At 49.7% G+C, this 23,429-nt stretch overlaps 1 protein-coding gene across 1 annotated transcript in view; it reads left to right on the forward strand.

Moving 5' to 3' along the window:
- The window catches only part of ITGA2B (integrin subunit alpha 2b), a 55,985-nt gene that overhangs the window by 13,980 nt on the left and 18,576 nt on the right, over positions 1-23,429 (forward strand). The window contains exons 11-20 of the mRNA XM_038753932.1: positions 1,269-1,321; positions 1,650-1,861; positions 2,188-2,370; positions 3,503-3,548; positions 7,527-7,631; positions 7,869-7,924; positions 10,864-11,024; positions 17,415-17,540; positions 17,625-17,692; positions 21,094-21,241. Coding sequence (XP_038609860.1) covers positions 1,269-1,321; positions 1,650-1,861; positions 2,188-2,370; positions 3,503-3,548; positions 7,527-7,631; positions 7,869-7,924; positions 10,864-11,024; positions 17,415-17,540; positions 17,625-17,692; positions 21,094-21,241 — 1,158 coding nt within the window. The remainder of the gene's footprint in view (positions 1-1,268; positions 1,322-1,649; positions 1,862-2,187; positions 2,371-3,502; positions 3,549-7,526; positions 7,632-7,868; positions 7,925-10,863; positions 11,025-17,414; positions 17,541-17,624; positions 17,693-21,093; positions 21,242-23,429) is intronic.

A 23,429-nucleotide genomic window follows, 5' to 3' on the forward strand; every position in this document is an offset into this window, starting at 1 on the left:
CCCACTGTTGGGTAGGGACCGTCTCTATATGTTGCCAACTTGGACTTCCCAAGTGCTTAGTACAGTGCTCTGCACACAGTAAGCGCTCAATAAATACGATTGATTGATTGATTGATTGTGAGCCCACTGTTGGGTAGGGACCGTCTCTATATGTTGCCAACTTGGGCTTCCCAAGCGCTTAGTCCAGTGCTCTGCACACAGTAAGCGCTCAATAAATACGATTGAATGAATAATAACGGTATTTGTTAAGCGCTTACTATCCCCTCCCCACAGCACCTGTATATATGTTTGTACGTATTTATTACTGTATTTTATTTGTACGTATTTATTCTATTTGTTTTATTTTGTTAATATGTTTTGTTTTGTTGTCTGTCTCCCCCCTCTAGACTGTGAGCCCGCTGTTGGGTAGGGACCGTCTCTAGATGTCACCAACTTGTACTTCCCAACAACGGGCTCACAGCCCTACTATTTGCCTAGCACTGCCCTAAGCGCTGAGTTAGATACCGAATAACCAGGTTGTCCCACGTGGGGCTCACACTCTTTGTCCCCATTTTACAGATGAGGTAAGGGCTGTTGGGGGCGAGGAGGTGGGAACTGGGCTAAGGGGAAGGGGAGAGGCCATGGATCTCAGGGGGGGCTCTGGGGAGAGGCGGAAACAACATAGCCTAGTGGATAGAGCCCGGCCTGGGTGTCAGAAGGACCTGGGTCCTAATCTCAGCTCCACCAGTCTTCCGCTGGGTGACCTTGGGTGAGTCACTTCACTTCTCTGGGCCTCAGTTTCCTCATCTGTAAAAGGGGGGTGAAGACTGTGAGCCCCATGTGGGACAGGGACTGTGTCCAACCCGCTTAACATGGCACTGTACTAAATGCCGGGATGGATATAAGCAAATCAAGTTGGACACAGTCCCTGTCTCATGTGGGGCTCACAGTCACAATGGTTGGAGTTTGGGCTTGGGAGTCAGAAGGTCGTGGGTTCTAATCCCTGTTCCGCCACATGTCTGCTATGTGACCTTGGGGTGGTCACTTCACTTCAAAGTGCTTAACATATATCACTATTATTATTTATTATTATGAAGGGGTGGAGCTGTTGGAGGCTGGTGAGGGAACTGGGATGTGGAGAGGGGCGAGGCCGTGGATGTGGGCAGGGGTCACGGGCAGGGCTGGGAACGGGTGAGGCCCAAGTCCCTTCCGAGGGGGTAGCATGGGGGTCCAGGCTCGGCGTGCTCAGGGCCTGTGGCCCACATTGACTCTCTGCTCTGGGGTGGCAGGTGGCATCTTACTTTGGACACACGGTGGCCGTGACTGATGTCAATGGAGACAGGTGAGAAGGGGGCAGTGCCAGGGAAAGGGCTGTGCCCGCCTCTCCCTTTACCTACCCCTGCCTTGGCCCTTCCCTTCTTCTGCCCCTGCCCCCTTCCCTCCTGCCCTGCCCATCCTGGGGGTCTGGTCTGGAGCCTCCCTGGGGGGCCAGGGCCTACACCTGGTAGCCCACCCTGGCCGTAAGGTACCTACAAGCCCTCAGGGATCCTCTCCACCCCTTCTCCGGGCCAAGGCCGGGATAGAACCGGGGCACAGACGAGGCAGGGAAGGGCGGCGTCGGGGTGAGGAGGCCTCGGACTAATGGTGCCCGCGGTGCCCGCGGCTGGCAGGAGGGATGACCTGCTGGTGGGAGCCCCGCTATACATGGAGCGGCGGGCGGACCAGAAGCTGGCGGAGGTGGGGAGGGTCTCTGTGTTCCTGCAGCGCCGGGCCGCCCCCACCCTGGGGACCCCCGACCAGCTCCTCACGGGCAGCGAGGTCTACGGACGCTTCGGCTCCGCCATCGCCCCTCTGGGTGACCTCGACCGAGATGGGTTCAACGGTGAGTGCTTCTGGTAGGCCCGGACCTGTGCCAGCCTGCCAGGACTCTGGGCAGGGGTCTCGGAGTTGGGAGAGGGAAGGCCCTGTCGAAATGCACCTCCAGCCTCCCAGGACTGTGGGTGGGGGGGGGTCTTGAGGTTGGGGGAGGGAGGAGCCAGTCTAAATGCCCCTCTGCCCACCCCTAGCCTCCCAGGACTCTGGGCGACGGTCTCACGGAAGGAGTTGGCCTAGATGCCGCCCCTGCCCACCCACACCGCCAGCCTCCCAGACTCGGGGTTGGGGGCCGGTCTAAGGGCTGTCCCCCTGCCCACCTCTCGCCCCTCACAGACGTGGCCGTGGGAGCGCCATTCGGTGGGCCTGAGGGGCAGGGCCGGGTTTACGTGTTCCGCGGCACGAGCGAAGGACTGGAGGGCCGGCCTTCCCAGGCCCTGGACAGCCCCTTCCCCCGAGGCTCCGGCTTTGGCTTCGCCCTCCGAGGAGCCACCGACATCGACGGCAACGGATACCCGGGTACCCAGCTGGGCCCACTAGTGCTGGGTTAAAGATATTCCCATCCTGCCCCGAGTTGAGCACCCAAACCGGACTGTCAGGACCTGTCTCCTTCTCCCCCATGTTTAGCATCCACACCACCCTGCCAGGCCTCACCTCCTTTCCCCCCCAAAACCCCCTGCCTTAGGCTATAGGTGCCTGGTATTCATTCATTCATTCCATCGTATTCCATCGCACACTGCTGTACTAAACGCTTGGGAGCCCTCCCTGTGCCCATCCACCAAGCTAGCTCTCTTCCTCCCTTCAAGGCCCTACTGAGCGCTCACCTCCTCCAGGAGGCCTTCCCAGACTGAGCCCTTTCCCTCCTCTCCCTCTCGTCCCCCTCTCCATCCCCCCCATCTTACCTCCTTCCCTTCCCCACAGCACCTGTATATATGTATATATGTTTGTACAATTTATTACTCTATTTATTTATTTATTTATTTTACTTGTACATATCTATTCTATTTATTTTATTTTGTTAGTATGTTTGGTTCTGTTCTCTGTCTCCCCCTTTTAGACTGTAAGCCCACTGTTGGGTAGGGACTGTCTCTATATGTTGCCAACTTGTACTTCCCAAGTGCTTAGTACAGTGCTCTGCACACAGTAAGCGCTCAATAAATACAATTGATGATGATGATGATTCCCTGTCCATTCCCATTCCCATTCCCTATGTTGCCAACTTGTACTTCCCAAGCGCTTAGTACAGTGCTCTGCACACAGTAAGCGCTCCGTAAATACGATTGAATTGAATGAATGTCCACAAGTAGGTGACTGTTTTGAGTCCCTGGGGCTGCCGGACTCTGCCAGGACTCCGGGCAGTCTGAGGGGTGGGAGCGAGGTTTTCCGGCTCTGACTTATTTATTATTTATTTATTATTTATTTTACTTGTACATATCTATTCTATTTATTTTATTTTGTTAATATGTTTGGTTTTGTTCTCTGTCTCCCCCTTCTAGACTGTGAGCCCACTGTTGGGTAGGGACCGTCTCTATATGTTGCCAACTTGTACTTCCCAAGCGCTTAGTACAGTGTTCTGCACACGGTAAGCGCTCAATAAATACGATTGATTGGTTGATTGATTGATTGATTGACTTGCCCCCTGTGCCCACAGACTTGCTGGTGGGAGCCTTTGGGGCCAGCCAGGTGGCTGTGTACAGGTGAGTGGGGTCAAGGGCTCCGGTCCCAGGACAGAGATGGGCAGGAGGAGGGGGGACCTGTGTCCCAATGTGGGGCAGGAGGGGTCCGACGTGGGGTGGGGGAGAAGCAGCGAGGCATAATGGGTAGAGCGCGGCCTTGGAGTCGGAAGATCATGGGTTCTAATCTCAGATCTGCCACTTGTCCGTTGTGTGGCCTTGGACGAGTCACTTCACTTCTCCATGCCTCAGGTACCTCATCTGTAAAATAATAATTATGGTACTGGTTAAGCACTTACTATGTGAAGATCGTGGGTTCTAATCTCACATCTGCCACTTGTCTCTTGTGTGGCCTTGGTCGAGTCATTTCACTTCTCTATGCCTCAGGTACCTCATTTATAAAATAGTAATTATGGTACTGGTTAAGCACTTCCTATGTGAAGATTTATTTATTTTATTTTGTTAGTATGTTTGGTTTTGTTCTCTGTCTCCCCCTTTTAGACTGTGAGCCCACTGTTGTGTAGGGACTGTCTCTATATGTTGCCAATTTGTATTTCCCAAGCGCTTAGTACAGTGCTCTGCACATAGTAAGCGCTCAATAAATACGATTAATGATGATGATGATGATGAAGATCGTGGGTTCTAATCTCAGATCTGCCACTTGTCTGTTGTGTGGCCTTGGACGAGTCATTTCACTTCTCCATGCCTCAGGTACCTCATCTGTAAAATAATAATTATGGTACTGGTTAAGCACTTACTATGTGAAGATCGTGGGTTCTAATCTCAGATCTGCCACTTGTCTCCTGTGTGGCCTTGGTCGAGTCATTTCACTTCTCGATGCCTCAGGTACCTCATCTGTAAAATAGTTATTATGGTACTGGTTAAGCACTTACTATGTGAAGATCGTGGGTTCTAATCTCAGATCTGCCACTTGTCTCTTGTGTGGCCTTGGTCGAGTCATTTCACTTCTCTATGCCTCAGGTACCTCATTTATAAAATAATAATTATAGTACTGGTTAAGCACTTCCTATGTGAAGATTTATTTATTTTATTTTGTTAGTATGTTTGGTTTTGTTCTCTGTCTCCCCCTTTTAGACTGTGAGCCCACTGTTGTGTAGGGACTGTCTCTATATGTTGCCAATTTGTACTTCCCAAGCGCTTAGTACAGTGCTCTGCACATAGTAAGCGCTCAATAAATACGATTGATGATGATGATGATGATGAAGATCGTGGGTTCTAATCTCAGATCTGCCACTTGTCTGTTGTGTGGCCTTGGACGACTCATTTCACTTCTCTGTGCCTCAGGTACCTCATCTGTAAAATAATAATTATGGTACTGGTTAAGCACTTACTATGTGAAGATCGTGGGTTCTAATCTCAGATCTGCCACTTGTCTCTTGTGTGGCCTTGGTCGAGTCATTTCACTTCTCTATGCCTCAGGTACCTCATTTATAAAATAATAATTATGGTACTGGTTAAGCACTTCCTATGTGAAGATTTATTTATTTTATTTTGTTAGTATGTTTGGTTTTGTTCTCTGTCTCCCCCTTTTAGACTGTGAGCCCACTGTTGTGTAGGGACTGTCTCTATATGTTGCCAATTTGTACTTCCCAAGCGCTTAGTACAGTGCTCTGCACATAGTAAGCGCTCAATAAATACGATTGATGATGATGATGATGATGAAGATCGTGGGTTCTAATCTCAGATCTGCCACTTGTCTGTTGTGTGGCCTTGGACGACTCATTTCACTTCTCTGTGCCTCAGGTACCTCATCTGTAAAATAATAATTATGGTACTGGTTAAGCACTTACTATGTGAAGATCGTGGGTTCTAATCTCAGATCTGCCACTTGTCCATTGTGTGGCCTTGGACGAGTCATTTCACTTCTCTATGCCTCTGGTACCTCATCTGTAAAATAATAATTATGGTACTGGTTAAGCACTTACTATGTGAAGATCGTGGGTTCTAATCTCAGATCTGCCACTTGTCTGTTGTGTGGCCTAGGACGAGTCACTTCACTTCTCTATGCCTCGGGTACCTCATCTGTAAAATAATAATTATGGTACTGGTTAAGCACTTACTATGTGAAGATCGTGGGTTCTAATCTCAGATCTGCCACTTGTCTCTTGTGTGGCCTTGGACGAGTCATTTCACTTCTCTATGCCTCAGGTACCTCATCTGTAAAATAATTATTATGGTACTGGTTAAGCACTTACTATGTGAAGATTGTGGGTTCTAATCTCAGATCTGCCACTTGTCTGTTGTGTGGCCTTGGACGAGTCACTTCACTTTTCTGTGCCTCAGGTACCTCATCTGTAAAATAATAATTATGGTACTGGTTAAGCACTTACTATGTGAAGATCGTGGGTTCTAATCTCAGATCTGCCACTTGTCCATTGTGTGGCCTTGGATGAGTCATTTCACTTCTCTATGCCTCAGGTACCTCATCTGTAAAATAATTATTATGGTACTGGTTAAGCACTTACTATGTGAAGATCGTGGGTTCTAATCTCAGATCTGCCACTTGTTTGTTGTGTGGCCTTGGACGAGTCTTGTACTTCCCAAGCGCTTAGTACAGTGCTCTGCACACAGTAAGCGCTCAATAAATACGATTGAATGAATGAATGAGTCACTTCCCTTCTCTATGCCTCAGGTACCTCATCTGTAAAATAATAATTATGGTACTGGTTAAGCACTTACTATGTGCCAAGCACAGTTCCAAGTGCTTGTGTAGATCCAAGGATAGTCAGGTGGGACACAATCCCTGTCCCATATGGGGTGCACACTCTTCATTGCCATTTTCCAGATGAAGGAACTGAGGCCCAGAGAAGTGAAGTGACCGCCCCAAGGTCACATAGCAGACCTGTGGCGGAACCGGGATTAGAACCCATGACCTTCTGACTCCCAAGCCCAAACTCTATCCGTTGTGACTGTGAGCCCCACATGAGACAGGGACTGTGTCCAACTTGATTTGCTAATATCCATCCCAGCATTTAATACAGTACCAGTAATGATAATAATGATGGTATTTGTTAAGCACTTACTATGTGCAAAGCACTGTTCTAAGCGCTGGGGAGGATACAAGGTGATCAGGTTGTCCCAAGTGAGGCTCACAGTCTTAATCCCCATTTTACAGATGAGGCAACTGAGACACAGAGAAGTGAAGTGACTTGCCCAAAGTCACACAGCTGACGGTTGGCGGAGCCGGGATTTGAACCCACGCCCTCTGACTCCCAACCCTGTGCTCTTTCCGCTTCTCTTACGGCGCTTAACCAATACCATTATTATTATCCGTTCATCCGATTGCAAGGCCCTACTGAGAGCTCACTTCCTCCAGGAGGCCTTCCCAGACTGAGCCCCCTCCTTCCTCTCCCCCTCTTCCCCCCTCCATCCCCCCCGCCTTACCTCCTTCCCCTCCCCTCAGCACCTGTATAGATGTTTGTACGTATTTATTACTCTATTTGTTGCCAACTTGTACTTCCCAAGCGCTTAGTCCAGTGCTCTGCACACAGTAAGCGCTCAATAAATACGATTGATGGATTGATTGATTGATTGCACATATTTATTCTACCTATTTTATTTTGTGAGTATGTTTGGTTTTGTTCTCTGTCTCCCGCTTCTAGCCTGTGAGGTTGGGTAGGGACCGTCTCTATATGTTGCCAGCTTGGACTTTCCAAGCGCTTAGTCCAGTGCTCTGCACCCAGTAAGCGCTCAATCAATACGATTGAGCAAACGAATGAATGAATTTGTTGAGTTTCCTGTACACAGAGCACTGGACTAACTTCCCAAGCGCTGGCACCCAAGTAAGCGCTCAATAAATACGATTGAATGAATGAATTTGTTGAGATTCCTGGACGCAGAGCACCGGACTAACGTCCCGAGCGCTGGCACCCAGTAAGCGCTCAATAAATACGATTGAATGAATGAATGCTGAGTGCCTATGTGGGGGGCAGGCTGGCACTGTGCCCAGCTGGCACATCCTCGCCCTTCCCTCCCTCCCAGGGCTCAGCCCGTGGTGGTGATCGAAGCCCGGCTGTTGGTGCCAGATGTCCTGAACCCGGATAAGAAGGATTGTGTCCTGCCCCAAACCAAACTTGCTGTCAGCTGGTGAGGACGGGGAGGGGAGAAGAGGGGGTCCTTGGGGTGGGGGATAAGCCGGGGAAGGCCCGGAGAGGGAGCAGGTCTTAATAATAATAATAATAATAATAATAATAATAATAATAATAATAATGGCATTTATTAAGCGCTTACTATGTGCAAAGCACTGTTCTAAGCACTGGGGAGGTTGCAAGTCTTATCCTGAAAATCCCCATCCTCACTCCTGCCCTCTCCTTCCCCACGCAGTTTCACTATCCAGCTGAGCGTGAACATCTCAGGCTACGACATTCCCGAGAAACTGGGTGAGTCGGTGGGTCAGTCGCCTTTATTGAGCACTTACTGTGTGCGGAGCACTGCACTAAGCGCGTGGGAGAGTAAGCGGGAAGCAGGGTGGCCTAGTGGAAAGAGCACGGGCTTCGGAGTCGGAGGGCCTGGGTTCTGACCCCAGTTCATTCATTCTTTCAATCGTATTTATTGAGCGCTTACTGTGTGCGTATGTTGCCAGCTTGTACTTCCCAAGTGCTTAGTACAGTGCTCTGCACACAGTAAGTGCTCAATAAATACGATTGATTGATTGATTGCAGAGCACTGGACTAAGCGCTTGGCAAGTCCAAGTCGGTAACGTATAGAGACGGTCCCTACCCAACAGCGGGCTCACAGTCTAGATTCCACCACTTGTCAGCTATATGACCTTGGGCAAGTCACTTCACTTCTCTGGGCCTCAGTGCCCTCATCTGTAAAATGGGGGTGAAGACTGTGAGCCCCACGCGGGACAACCTGATCACTTTGTATCCCCCCCAGTGCTTAGAACAGTGCTTGGCACATAGTAAGCGCCTAACAAATATCATTATTATTATTCTTCTCTGGGCCTCAGTTCCCTCATCTGTAAAATGGGGATGAAGACTGTGATCCCCACGCGGGACAACCTGATTACCTTGTATCTCCCCCAGCGCTTAGAACGGTGCTTGGTACGTAGTAAGCGCTTAACAAATACCACCATTTTTATTGTTATTATTACAGTATAATAGTGAACAGTCACATCCCCTGCCCCCAGTGAGTGGTGGTGCCCGGTGGGGGCCCTGGTGCCAGGGGAGGGGCCGGCGTGCCCAGGGGCCTCAACTCTCTGCCTCCTTCCATCATCATCATCAATTGTATTTATTGAGCGCTTGCTATGTGCAGAGCACTGTACTAAGCGCTTGGGAAGTACAAATTGGCAACATATAGAGACAGTCCCTACCCAACAGTGGGAAGGGACTGAGGGAGAAATGAGAAGCCGCGTGGCCTAGTGGGAAGTAGCGAGGCCTAGTGGCTACAGACCGGGCCTAGAAGTCGGAAGGCCCTGGGTTCTAATCCCCTCTCTACCACTTGTCCGCTGTGTGATCTCGAGCAAGTCATTCAGGGCAAGTCACTTCACTTCTCGGTGCCTCAGTTCCCCCATCTGTAAAATGGGGATTAAGACGGTGACCACCCCGTGGGACAACCTGATCACCTTGTAACCTCCCCAGTGCTTAGAACAGTGCTTTGCACATAGTAAGCGCTTAATAAATGCCATCATCATCATCATTATTATTATTATTTCACGCCTCTGTGCCTCAGTTGCCTCACTGGTAAAACGGGGATTAATAACAATGATGGTATTTGTTAAGTTCAAAGCACTGCTCTATGCACTGGGGTGGATACAAGGTGATCAGGTTGTCCCACTTGGGGGCTCACAGTCTTAATTCCCATTTTTCAGATGAGGTAACTGGGGCTCAGAGAAGTGAAGTGACTTGCCCAAAGTCACACAGCTGACAAGCGGCGGAGCCGGGATTAGAACCCACGACTTCTGACTCCCAAGCCCGGGCTCTTTCCACTGAGCCACGCTGCTTCTCGCTGATTAAGACTGTGGGCCCTAAGCGGAACAGGGACTGCGTCCAACCTGATTACCTTTCATTCATTCATTCATTCATTCATTCAATCATATTTATTGAGCGCTTACTGTGTGCAGAGCACTGTACTAAGCGCTGGGAAGTCCAAGTTGGCAATATCTAGAGACGGTCCCTACCCAACAGTGGGCTCACAGTCTAGAAGGGGGAGACAGAGAACAAAACCAAACATATTAACAGAATAAAATAAATAGATAATAGACCTTATATCTACCTCAGCGCTTAGAAGAGTGCCTGGCACATAGTGAGTATTTAACAAATACCTTAGAGAAGCAGCGTGGCTCAGTGGAAAGAGCCCGGGCTCGGGAGTCAGAGGTCATGGGTTCTAATCCCGGCTCCGCCACTTGTCAGCTGGGTGACTTTGGGCAAGTCACAACTTCTCTTGTATCTCAGTTGCCTCATCTGTAAAATGGGGATGAAGACTGTGAGCCCCACGTGGGACAACCTGATCACCTTTCCAGAGCAGCAGCGTGGCCCAGTGGAAAGAGCATGGGCTCGGGAGTCAGAAGTCATGGGTTCTAATTCCGGCTCCGCCACTTGTCAGCTGTGTGACTTTGGGCAAGTCACATTGTATCTCAGTTGCCTCATCTGTAAAATGGGGATGAAGACTGTGAGCCCCACGTGGGACAACCTGATCACCTTTCCAGAGAAGCAGCGTGGCTCAGTGGAAAGAGCACGGGCTCAGGAGTCAGAGGTCATGGGTTCTAATCCCGGCTCTGCCACTTGTCAGTTGTGTGACTTTGGTTAAGTCACTTCTCTGTGTCTCAGTTGCCTCATCTGTAAAATGGGGATGAAGACTGTGAGCCCCACGTGGGACAACCTGATCACCTTTCCAGAGAAGCAGCGTGGCCCAGTGGAAAGAGCCTGGGCTCGGGAGTCAGAGGTCATGGGTTCTAATCCCTACTCCGCCAATTGTCAGCTGTGTGACTTTGGGCAAGTCAATCAATCAATCGATCATATTTATTGAGCGCTTACTGTGTGCAGAGCACTGTACTAAGCGCTTGGGAAGTCCAAGTTGGCAACACATAGAGACGGTCCCTACCCAACAGTGGGCTCACAGCCTAGAAGGACTGTGCTAAGTCACTTCTCTGTGTCTCAGTTGCCTCAACTGTAAAATGGGGGTGAAGACTGTGACAACCTGATTACCTTGTATCCTTCCCGGTGCTTAGAACAGTGCTTGGCACATAGTAAGCGCTTAATAAATAGCATCATCATTATTATTATTATTATTATTATTATAATTAATTAACAACCTGATGACAGAGGGGAGGGGAGGAAGGGAGGACCCATGCGGCCCCTTCCCCCCCGTCCTGCAGGGCTGAGGGCCGAGGTGCAGCTGGACCGTCAGAAGCCGCGCCAGGGTCGTCGGGTGCTGCTGCTGGATGCCCGGCAGGGACAGGCGGGTGGCACCTCTGCGGCGCTGGAGCTGAACCCGGGCCCGGAATCCGGCTCCTACAACATCACGGCCTTCCTCAGGGTGCGTTTTTGGGGCGCTGGGAACGGGGCCGGGACCTGGGGCCGGAGAGGTGGTCGGGGGCCTGGACTTTCATTCATTCATTCATTCATTCATTCATTCAGTCGTATTTATTGAGCGCTTACTGTGTGCAGAGCACTGGACTGGGCGCTTGGGAAGTCCAAGTTGGCAACATAGAGAGACGGTCCCTACCCAACAGCGGGCTCACAGTCGAGAAGGGGGAGACAGACAACGAGACAAAACATATTAACAAAATAAAATAAATAGAATAACTATGTACCAATAAAATAGAGTAATAAATACGTAATAAATGTTGCCAACTTGGACTTCCCAAGCGCTTAGTACAGTGCTCTGCACACAGTAAGCGCTCCATAAATGCGATTGATTGAATAATAATGATGGCATTTGTTAAGCGCTTACTATGTGCCAAGCACTGTTCTAAGCGCTGGGGGGATACAAGGTGATCAGGTTGGCCCACACGGGGTTCACAGTCTTAATCCCCATTTTCCAGATGAGGTCACTGAGGCTCAGAGAAGTTAAGTGACTTGCCCAAGGTCACACAGCAGACATGTGGCGGAGCCGGGATTCGAACCCATGACAACTGACTCCAAAGCCCGGGCTCTTTCCACTGAGCCACGCTGCTTCTTCTACATCATACAAACATACATACATATGTATACATACATACAGCGTACAAACATATATACATATATACAGGTGCTGTGGGGAGGGGAAGGAAGTAAGGTGGGGGGGGTGGGGAGGGGATGCCTTAGAGAATAATAATGGTAATGATGGCATTTGTTAAGCACCTACTATGTGCCAAGCACTGTTCTAAGCACTGGGGGGGATACAAGGTGATCAGGTTGTCCCATGTGGGGCTCACAGTCTTCATCCCCATTTTCCAGATGAGGGAACTGAGGCCCAGAGAAGTGAAGCGACTCGCCCAAAGTCACACAGCAGACAAGTGGCAGAGCGGGATTAGAACCCACGCAGTGTGGTTCAATGTCAAGAGCATGGGCTTGGGAGTCAGAGGTCATGGGTTCTGATCCTGGCTCCACCATATGTCTGCTGTGTGACCTTGGGCAAGTCACTTCACTTCTCTGAGCCTCAGTTCCCTCATCTGGAAAATGGGGATGAAGTCTGTGAGCCCCTCGTGGGACAACCCAATCACCTTGTATCCCTCCCCAACGCTTAGAACAGTGCTTTGCACATAGTAAGTGCTTAACAAGTACCATCATTATTATTAATAATAAAAATAATTATTATTATTAGGCACAGAGAAGTTAAGTGACTTGCCCAAAGTCACACATCTAAGTGGCGGAGCCAGGATTTGAACCCATGACCTCTGACTCCAAAGCCCGGGCTCTTTCCACTGAGCCGCGCTACTTCTCTATTGCTGCTCTATTCTCTAGTAGAGAAGCAGTGTGGCTTAGTGGTAAGAGCCCGGGCTTAGGAGTCGGAGGTCATGGATTTGAATCCCTCCTCTGCCCCTTGTCTGCTCTGTGACCTTGGGCAAATTACTTCATCATCATCATCAATCATCATCAATCGTATTTATTGAGCGCTTACTATTTGCAGAGCACTGTACTAAGTGCTTGGGAAGTACAAATTGGCAACATATAGAGACAGTCCCTACCCAACAGTGAGCTCACAGTCTAAAAGGGGGAGACAGAGAACAAAACCAAACATCCTAACAAAATAAAATAAATAGAATAGATATGTACAAGTAAAATAAATAAATAAATAAATAGAGTAAAAAAAATATGTACAACCATATATACATATATACAGGTGCTGTGGGGAAGGGAAGGAGGTAAAACGGGGGGGATGGAGAGGGGGACGAGGGGGAGAGGAAGGAAGGGGCTCAGTCTGGGAAGGCCTCCTGGAGGAGGTGAGCTCTCAGCAGGGCCTTGAAGGGAGGAAGAGAGCGAGCTTGGTGGATGGGCAGAGGGAGGGCATTCCAGGCCCGGGGGATGACGTGGGCCGGGGGTCGATGGCGGGACAGGCGAGAGCGAGGTACAGTGAGGAGATCAGCGGCGGAGGAGCGGAGGGTGTGGGCTGGGCTGGACAAGGAGAGAAGGGAGGTGAGGGAGGAGGGGGCCAGGGGATGGATGGACAGCCTGGAAGCCCAGGGTGAGGAGTTTCTGCCTGATGCGCAGATTGATTGGGAGCCACTGGAGAGTTTTGAGGAGGGGAGTGATATGCCCAGAGTGTTTCTGGACAAAGATAATCCAGGCAGCAGCATGAAGTATGGATTGAAGTGGAAAGAGACACGAGGATGGGAGATCAGAGAGAAGGCTGATGCAGTAGTCCAGACGGGATAGGATGAGAGCTTGAATGAGCAGGGTAGCAGTTTGGATGGAAAGGAAAGGGCGGATCTTGGCAATGTTGCGGAGCTGAGACCGGCAGGTTTTGATGACGGCTTGGATGTGACATGTTGAGCTTTAGGTGGCAGGCAGACATCCAGATGGAGATGTCCTGAAGGCAGGAGGAGATGCGAGCCTGGAGAGAGGGGGAGAGAGCAGGGGCAGAGATGGAGATCTGGGTGTCATCAGCGTAGAGATGATAGTTGAAGCCGTGGGAGTGAATGAGGTCACCAAGGGAGTGCGTGTAGATCGAGAGCAGAAGGGGACCAAGCACTGAACCTTGGGGAACCCCCACAGTAAGAGGATGGGAGGGGGAGGAGGAGCCTGCAAAAGAGACTGAGAATGAATGACCGGAGAGGTAAGAGGAGAACCAGGAGAGGACGGAGTCTGTGAAGCCAAGGTCAGATAGCGTGTTGAGGAGAAGGGGGTGGGCCACAGTGTCGAAGGCAGCTGAGAGGTCGAGGAGGATTAGGACAGAGTAGGAGCCATTGGATTTGGCAAGCAGGAGGTCATTGGTGACCTTGGAGAGGGCAGTTTCCGTGGAATGTAGGGGACGGAAGCCAGACTGGAGGGGGTCGAGGAGAGAGTTGTTGTTGAGGAATTCTAGGCAGTGCGTGTAGACAACTCGTTCAAGGAGTTTGGAAAGGAATGGTAGGAGGGATATGGGGCGATAACTAGAAGGTGAGGTGGGGTCAAGAGAGGGTTTTTTTAGGATGGGAGAGACATGGGCATGTTTGAAGGCAGAGGGGAAGGAACCAGTGGAGAGTGAGCGGTTGAAGATGGAAGTTAAGGAGGGGAGAAGGGATGGAGCGAGAGATTTCATGAGATGAGAGGGAATGGGGTCAGAAGCACAGGTGGCCGGAGTAGCACTTGAGAGGAGGGAGGAGAGCTCCTCTGAGGACACTGCTGGGAAGGATGGGAAAGTAGCAGAGAGGGTTGAGAGCCGGGGGGATGGAGAAGGGGGGGAAGTGACTTTGGGGAGTTCGGACCTGATGCATTTAATTTTGTTAATGAAGTAGGAGGCCAGATCGTTGGGGGTGAGGGAAGGAGGAGGGGGAGGAACCGGGGGCCTGAGAAGGGAGTTGAGTGTATGGAAGAGCTTCACTTCTCTGGGCCTCAGTTCCTTCATCTGTAAAATGGGGAAGAAGACTGTGAGCCCCCCGTGGGACAACCTGATCACCTTGTAACTACCCCAGCGCTTAGAACAGTGTTTGGCACATAGTAAGCGCTTAATGAATACCACCATCATTATTATTATTATTGTTGTTATTATTATTATTATTATTGCAGGGGGCGGGGCCGGAGCTCGGGGCGGGGCCACGATGGTTGGCGGTCCACTTCACGTTGCCTTCAGTCAGTCTGACAGTCCATCGTATTTATTATTATTACCACTATTAATAATAATAATAATAATAATCGTATTTATTGAGCGCTTGCTGTGTGCAAAGCACCGTACTAAGCTCTTGGGAGAGTGCAATATAACATCAAACACATTTATGGAGTGCCACCATATGCCGAGCACTGTACTAAGCGCTTGGGAGAGGACAATAGCCTGAAGCAGCATGGGGTATTCATTCATTCAGCCATATTTATTGAACGCTTACTGTGTGCAGAGCACTGTCCTAAGCACTGGAGAAGCAGGATGCGTAATGGTTAGAGCCCGGGGCTGGGAGTCAATCAATCAATCAATTGTATTTATTGAGCACTACTGTGTGCAGAGCACTGTACTAAGCACTTGGGAAGTACAAGTTGGCAACATATAGAGGCGGTCCCTACCCAACAGTGGGCTCACAGTCTAGAGTCAGAGGGTCATGGGTTCTAATCCCGACTCCCCCACTTGTCTGTTGTGTGACCTTGGGCCAGTCACTTTATTTCTCTGTGCCTCACTTCCCTCATCGGTAAAATGGGGATTAATAATAATAATAATATTAATAATAATAGTGGCATTTATTAAGTGCTTACTATGTGCAAAGCACTGTTCTAAGCGCTGGGGACATTACAAGGTGATCAGGTTGTCCCACGGGGGGCTCACAGTCACTGATCCCTTCCCATAATAATAATAGTAATTATTATGGTATTTGTTAACCGCTTACTATGTGCCAGGTACTGTACTAAGAACATTAAGATTAAGACTGTGAGACAGATTAAGACTGTGAGCTCCACTTGGGACAACCTGATCCCCTTGCAATAATAATAATAATAATAATAATAATAATAATAATAATAATAATAATAATAATAGTATTTGTTAAGCGCTTACTAGAGAAGCAGCGTGGCTCAGTGGAAAAGAACACGAACTTGGGAGTCAGAGGTCATGGGTTCAAATTCCGGCTCCATCAATTGCCAGCTGTGTGACTTTGGGCAAGTCGCTTAACTTCTCTGGGCCTCAGTTACCTCATCTGTAAAATGGGGATTAAGACTGTGAGCCCCACATGGGACAACCTGATCACCTTGTAACCTCCCCAGTGCTTAGAACAGTGCTTTGCACACAGTAAGCGCTTAATAAATGCCATTATTATTATTATGTGCAAAGCACTGTTGTAAGCGCTGGGGGGAATACAAGGTGATCAGGTTGTCCCACGGGGGGCTCACAGTCTTAATCCCCATTTTCCAGATGAGGGAACTAAGGCCCAGAGAAGTCAAGTGACTTGCCCAAAGTCACACAGCTGACAATTGGCGGAGCCGGGATTTGCACCCATGACCTCTGACTCCAAAGCCCTTCCATTGAGCCGCGCTGCTTCTCAGCCTCCCCAGCGCTACGAACAGGGCTTGGCACGTAGTAATAATAATGATGGCATTTGTTCATCATCATCATCAATCGTATTTATTGAACGCTTACTGTGTGCAGAGCACTGTACTAAGCGCTTGGGATAATGATGATGGTATTTGTTAAGCGCTTACTATGTGCAAAGCACTGTTCTAAGCACTGGGGAGGATACAAGGTGATCGGGTTGTCCCACTTGGGGTTCACAGTCTTAATCCCCATTTTCCAGATGAAGGTAACTGAGGCCCAGAGCAGTGAAGTGACTTGCCCAAAGTCACACAGCTGACAATTGCAGGAGCCGGGATTTGAACCCATGACCTCTGACTCCAAAGCCCTTCCATTGAGCCAGGCTGCTTCTCAGCCTCCCCAGCGCTTCGAACAGGGCTTGGCACGTAGTAATAATAATGATGGCATTTTTTCATCATCATCATCAATCGTATTTATTGAGCGCTTACTGTGTGCAGAGCACTGTACTAAGTGCTTGGGATAATGATGATGGTATTTGTTAAGCGCTTACTATGTGCAAAGCACTGTTCTAAGCGCTGGGGAGGATGCAAGGTGATCAGGTTGTCCCACGGGGGGCTCACAGTCTTAATCCCCATTTTACAGATGAGGGAACTGAGGCCCAGAGAAGTGAAGTGACTTGCCCAAAGTCACACAGCTGACAAATGGCAGAGCCGGGATTTGAATCCATGACCTCTGACTCCAAAGCCCTTCCATTGAGCCGCGCTGCTTCTCAGCCTCCCCAGCGCTTCGAACAGGGCTTGGCACATAGTAATAATAATGATGGCATTTGTTCATCATCATCATCAATCGTATTTATTGAGCGCTTACAGTACAGTACAGAGCACTGTACTTGGCACAGTACTTGGCAGGGCTTGGCACATAGTAATAATAATAATAATAATGATGATGGCATTTGTTAAGCGCTTACTATGTGCAAAGCACTGTTCTAAGCGCTGGGGAGGATGCAAGGTGATCAGGTTGTCCCACTTGGGGTTCACAGTCTTAATCCCCATTTTCCAGATGAAGGTAACTGAGGCCCAGAGCAGTGAAGTGACTTGCCCAAAGTCACACAGCTGACAATTGGAGGAGCCGGGATTTGAACCCATGACCTCTGACTCCAAAGCCCGGGCTCTTTCCAATGAGCCACCAACTGAGACCCCAGCCATGCTCTTATCATTATCTGTTAAGCGCTCGCCGCGTGCCGAGCACTGTTCGAAGCGCTGGACGAGGAGTTGACCGTCCGGCCCCCACTTCCAGGACGAGGCTGAGTTCCGGGATAAACTGAGTCCCATCGTGCTGAGCCTGAACCTGACGCTGGGAGCCGTGGACGGGACCCTCCCGCTGCCCCCCGTGCTGTATGGTGACACGTATGTGCAGGAGCAGGTGAGGGCGGGGCAGGGGGTGGGCCTGGGGAGGTGGGTGCCCCTCATGGCCCGGTGTGACCCCCCCCACCCCCCACCCCTCCAGACTCGCATCGTACTGGACTGCGGGGAGGACAATGTCTGCGTGCCCCAGCTACGGCTCCTCGCCAACGTGTAAGCCCCCTGACCCCTGACCCCTGACCCCTGACCCCAGACCTGACCCTGACGCCGGCCCTGATTCCACCCTGGCCCCTGATCCCATCCCATAATAATTATTATTATCATTATGGTATTGGTTAAGCGCTTACTATGTGCCGGGGACTGTACTAAGCACCCCCAACCCCGTCCTTTGGTGTCCCACATCATCATCATCAATCGTATTTATTGAGCGCTTACTATGTGCAGAGCACTGTACTAAGCGCTTGGGAAGTACAAATTGGCAACATATAGAGACAGGCCCTACCCAACAGTGGGCTCACAGTCTAAAAGGGGGAGACAGAGAACAAAACCAAACATGCTAACAAAATAAAATAAATAGAATAGATATGGACAAATAAAATAAATAAATAAATAAACACCCAGAACCTGGCCCTGACGCCGGCCCTGATTCCACCCAGGTCCCTGATCCCGTCCCATAATAATTATTATTATCATTATGGTATTGGTTAAGCGCTTACTATGTGCCGGGGACTGTTCTAAGCACGCCCAACCCCGTCCTTGGACCATCCCACACCCAGGATCTGGCCCTGAAGCCGGCCCTGATTCCACCCTGGTCCCTGATCCCGTCCCGTAATAATTATTATTATCATTATGGTATTGGTTAAGCACTTACTATGTGCCGGGGACTGTACTAAGCACGCCCAGCCCCATCCTCGGACCGTCCCACACCCAGGATCTGGCCCTGATGCCGGCCCTGATTCCACCCTGGTCCCTGATCCCGTCCCATAATAATTATTATTATTATGGTATTGGTTAAGTGCTTACTATGTGCCGGGGCCTGTACTAAGCACCCCCAACCCCGTCCTCGGACCGTCCCACACCCAGGATCTGGCCCTGACGCCGGCCCTGATTCCACCCTGGTCCCTGATCCCGTCCCATAATAATTATTATTATCCTTATGGTATTGGTTAAGCGCTTACTATGTGCCGGGGACTGTACTAAGCACCCCCAACCCCATCCTCGGACCGGTTCCACACCCAGGACCTGGCCCTGACCCCGGCCCTGATTCCACCCTGGTCCCTGATCCCTCCCTATAATAATAATAGTAATAGTTATGGTATTTGTTAAGCACTTACTATGTGCCGGGTACTGTATTAAGCACCCCCGACCCCATCCTCAGACCGGTCCCACACCCAGGACCTGTCCCTGACAGGATTAGAACCCAGGTCCCTCTGACTCTTAGGCCCGGGCTGTATCCATCCCTCCGTGCCTCATTCATTCATTCGTTTATTCATTTAATCGTACTTATTGAGAGCCTACTGTGTGCAGAGCACTGTACTAAACATTTAGAGTACAATAGTAATAATAATAATAATAATAATGGCATTTGTTAAGCGCTTACTATCTGGAAAGCACTGTTCTAAGCGCTGGGGGGGATACAAGGTGATCAGATTGTCCCTCGTGGGGCTCACAGTCTTAATCCCCATTTTACAGATGAGGTAACATAATAATAATAATAATAGTAATAATGGCATTTATTAAGTGCTTACTCTGTGCAAAGCACTGTTCTCTTAACAAATGCCATTATTATTTTTATTATCATTATTATTACAAGCTAATCGGGCTGGACACAGTCCCTGTACCACACGGGGCTCATAGTCTTAATCCCCATTTTACAGATGAGGTAACTGAGGCTCAGAGAAGGTAAAGTGACTCGCCCAAGGTCACACAGCTGACAGAGAAGCAGTGCGGCTCAGTGGAAAGAGCCCGGGCTTTGGAATCAGAAATCATGGGTTCAAATCCCGGCTCTGCCAATTGTCAGCTGTGTGACTTTGGGCAAGTCACTTCACTTCTCTGGCCTCAGTTCCCTCATCTGTAAAATGGGGATGAAGATGGTGAGCCCCCGTGGGACAACCCAATCACGTTGTAAACTCCCCAGCGCTTAGAACAGTGCTTTGCACAGAGTAAGCGCTTAATAAATGCCATTATTATTATTATTATAATTATTATTATTATTATTATGTGGCGGAGTCGGAATTAGAACCCACAACCTCTGGCTCCCAAGCCCGGGCTCTTTCTTTTGCTGGGTAGGGACCGTCACTGTGTGTTGCCGACTTGTACTTCCCAAGCGCTTAGTCCAGTGCTCTGCACACAGTAAGCGCTCAATAAATACGATCGATTGATTGATTGATTGATTTCCACTGAGCCACGCTGCTTCTCTGCTCGGATAATAAGCAGACGCGTTCCCTGCCCACAATGAGCTTTCTCCCTCTGGCTCTAAAGAACAGTGCTGGGCACATAGTAAGTGCTTAACAGATGCCGTAATTATTACTATCAATCAATCAATTAATCAATTGTATTTATTGAGCGCTTACTGTGTGCAGAGCACTGGACTAAGCGCTTGGGAAGTCCAAGTTGGCACCATATAGAGACGGTCCCTACCCAACAGTGGGGATTAAGACTGTGAGCCCCTTGGGACAACCTGATCGCCTTGTAACCTCCCCAGCGCTTAGAACAGTGCTTTGCGCATAGTAAGCGCTTAATAAATGCCATTATTACAGAAGCAGTATGGCTCAGTGGAAAGAGCCCGGGCTTTGGAGTCAGAGGTCATGGGTTCAAATCCCGGCTTCCACCAATTGTCAGCTGGGTGACTTTGGGCAAGTCACTTCACTTCTCTGGGCCTCAGTTCCCTCATCTGGAAAATGGAATGCTCGATTAATAAACAGACGTGTTCCCTGCCCACAATGAGCTTTCTCCCTCCGGCTCTAAAGAACAGCGCTGGGCACATAGTAAGTGCTTAATGGATGCCGTAATTATTACTATCAATCAATCAATCAATCAATCGTATTTATTGAGCGCTTACTGTGTGCAGAGCACTGGACCAAGCGCTTGGGAAGTCCAAGTTGGCACCATATAGAGACGGTCCCTACCCAACAGTGGGGATTAAGACTGTGAGCCCCCCATGGGACAACCTGATCGCCTTGTAACCTCCCCAGCGCTTAGAACAGTGCTTTGCGCATAGTAAGCGCTCAATAAATGCCATTATTACAGAAGCAGCGTGGCTCAGTGGAAAGAGCCCGGGCTTTGGAGTCAGAGGTCACGGGTTCAAATCCCGGCTCCCACCAATTGTCAGCTGGGTGACTTTGGGCAAGTCACTTCACTTCTCTGGGCCTCAGTTCCCTCAGTTGGAAAATGGGGATGAAGACTGGGAGCCCCACGTGGGACAACCTGATTACTTTGTACCACCCCAGTGCTTAGAACAGTGCTTTGCAGATAGTAAGCGCTTCATAAATGCCATTATTATTATTATTGTTCTGCTCGCCCACCCGCCCACCCACCCACCCACCGACCGGTCCGCGTGTCCAACCGTTGGTGGTGCCAGCCTGTGCCCTCTCCCCGGCCCGGCCGCGCCCCAGGTCGGGTGGTCCCCTCTTGGTGGGCGCGGACAACGTGCTGGAGCTCCACGTGGCCGCGGCCAACGAGGGCGAAGGGGCCTACGAGGCGGAGCTGGCCCTGCGTTTGCCCCCCAGCACCCACTTCATGCGGGCGGCGACCACCCAACAGGTAAGACCCGCCGGGGCCCTGGCGAGGGCCTTCGTCCACTGCTCTGCACACAGTAAGCGCTCAATAAGTACGAGCGAAGGGATGAATGAATGACCCAATCATTCCCCTGGCGAGGGCCTTTGTCCACTGCTCTGCACACAGTAAGCGTTCAATAAGTACGAGCGAGGGAGTGAATGAATGACCCAATCTCATTCATTCATTCATTCATTCCCCTGGCGAGGGCCTTCGTCCACTGCTCTGCACACAGTAAGCGCTCAATAAGTACGAGCGAAGGAGTGAATGAATGACCCAATCTCTTCATTCATTCATTCCCCTGGCGAGGGCCTTCGTCCACTGCTCTGCACACAGTAAGCGCTCAATAAGTACGAGCGAAGGAATGAATGAATGACCCAATCTCATTCATTCATTCATTCATTCATTCCCCTGGCGAGGGCCTTCGTCCACTGCTCTGCACACAGTAAGCGCTCAATAAGTACGAGCGAAGGGATGAATGAATGACCCAATCTCATTCATTCATTCATTCATTCATTCCCCTGGCGAGGGCCTTCGTCCACTGCTCTGCACACAGTAAGCGCTCAATAAGTACGAGCGAAGGGATGAATGAATGACCCAATCTCATTCATTCATTCATTCATTCCCCTGGCGAGGGCCTTCGTCCACTGCTCTGCACACAGTAAGCGCTCAATAAGTACGAGCGAAGGAATGAATGAATGACCCAATCTCATTCATTCATTCATTCATTCCCCTGGCGAGGGCCTTCGTCCACTGGTCTGCACACAGTAAGCGCTCAATAAGTACGAGCGAAGGGATGAATGAATGACCCAATCTCTTAATTCATTCATTCCCCTGGCGAGGGCCTTCGTCCACTGCTCTGCACACAGTAAGCGCTCAATAAGTACGAGCGAAGGGATGAATGAATGACCCAATCTCTTCATTCATTCATTCCCCTGGCGAGGGCCTTCGTCCACTGCTCTGCACACAGTAAGCGCTCAATAAGTACGAGTGAAGGGATGAATGAATGACCCAATCTCATTCATTCATTCATTCATTCCCCTGGCGAGGGCCTTCGTCCACTGCTCTGCACACAGTAAGCGCTCAATAAGTACGAGCAAAGGGATGAATGAATGACCCAATCTCATTCCCCTGGCGAGGGCCTTCGTCCACTGCTGTGCACACAGTAAGCGCTCAATAAGTACGAGCGAGGGAGTGAATGAATGACCCAATCTCATTCATTCATTCATTCATTCCCCTGGCGAGGGCCTTCGTCCACTGCTCTGCACACAGTAAGCGCTCAATAAGTACGAGCGAAGGAATGAATGAATGAATGACCCAATCTCATTCATTCGTTCATTCCCCTGGCGAGGGCCTTCGTCCACTGCTCTGCACACAGTAAGCGCTCAATAAGTACGAGCGTAGGGATGAATGAATGACCCAATCTCATTCATTCATTCCCCTGGCGAAGGCCTTCGTCCACTGCTCTGCACACAGTAAGCGCTCAATAAGTACGAGCGAGGGGATGAATGAATGACCCAATCTCATTCATTCATTCATTCATTCCCCTGGCGAGGGCCTTCGTCCACTGCTCTGCACACAGTAAGCGCTCAATAAGTACGAGCGAAGGGATGAATGAATGACCCAATCTCATTCATTCATTCATTCATTCCCCTGGCGAGGGCCTTCGTCCACTGCTCTGCACACAGTAAGCGCTCAATAAGTACGAGCGAAGGAATGAATGAATGACCCAATCTCTTCATTCATTCATTCCCTTGGCGAGGGCCTTCGTCCACTGCTCTGCACACAGTAAGCGCTCAATAAATACGAGCGAAGGAATGAATGAATGACCCAATCTCATTCATTCATTCAATCGTATTTATTGAGCGCTTCCTGTGTGCAGAACACTGGACTAAGCGCTTGGGAAGTCCAAGTTGGCAACATTTAGAGGCGGTCCCTACCCAACAGCGGGCTCACAGTCTAGAAGGGGAAGACAGACGACAAAACAAAACATAGTAACAAAATAAAATAAGTAGAATATGTACACATAAAATAGAGTAATAAATACATACATATATACACAAATATATATATAAACATATATATGTACATGTATACATATACATATATATAGACGGTCCCTACCCAACAGCAGGCTCACAGCCTAGAAGGGGGAGACAGATAACAAAACGAAACA

Source organism: Tachyglossus aculeatus, chromosome 11 (genome assembly GCF_015852505.1).
Source record: "Tachyglossus aculeatus isolate mTacAcu1 chromosome 11, mTacAcu1.pri, whole genome shotgun sequence".
Classification (NCBI taxonomy): Eukaryota; Metazoa; Chordata; class Mammalia; order Monotremata; family Tachyglossidae; genus Tachyglossus; species Tachyglossus aculeatus.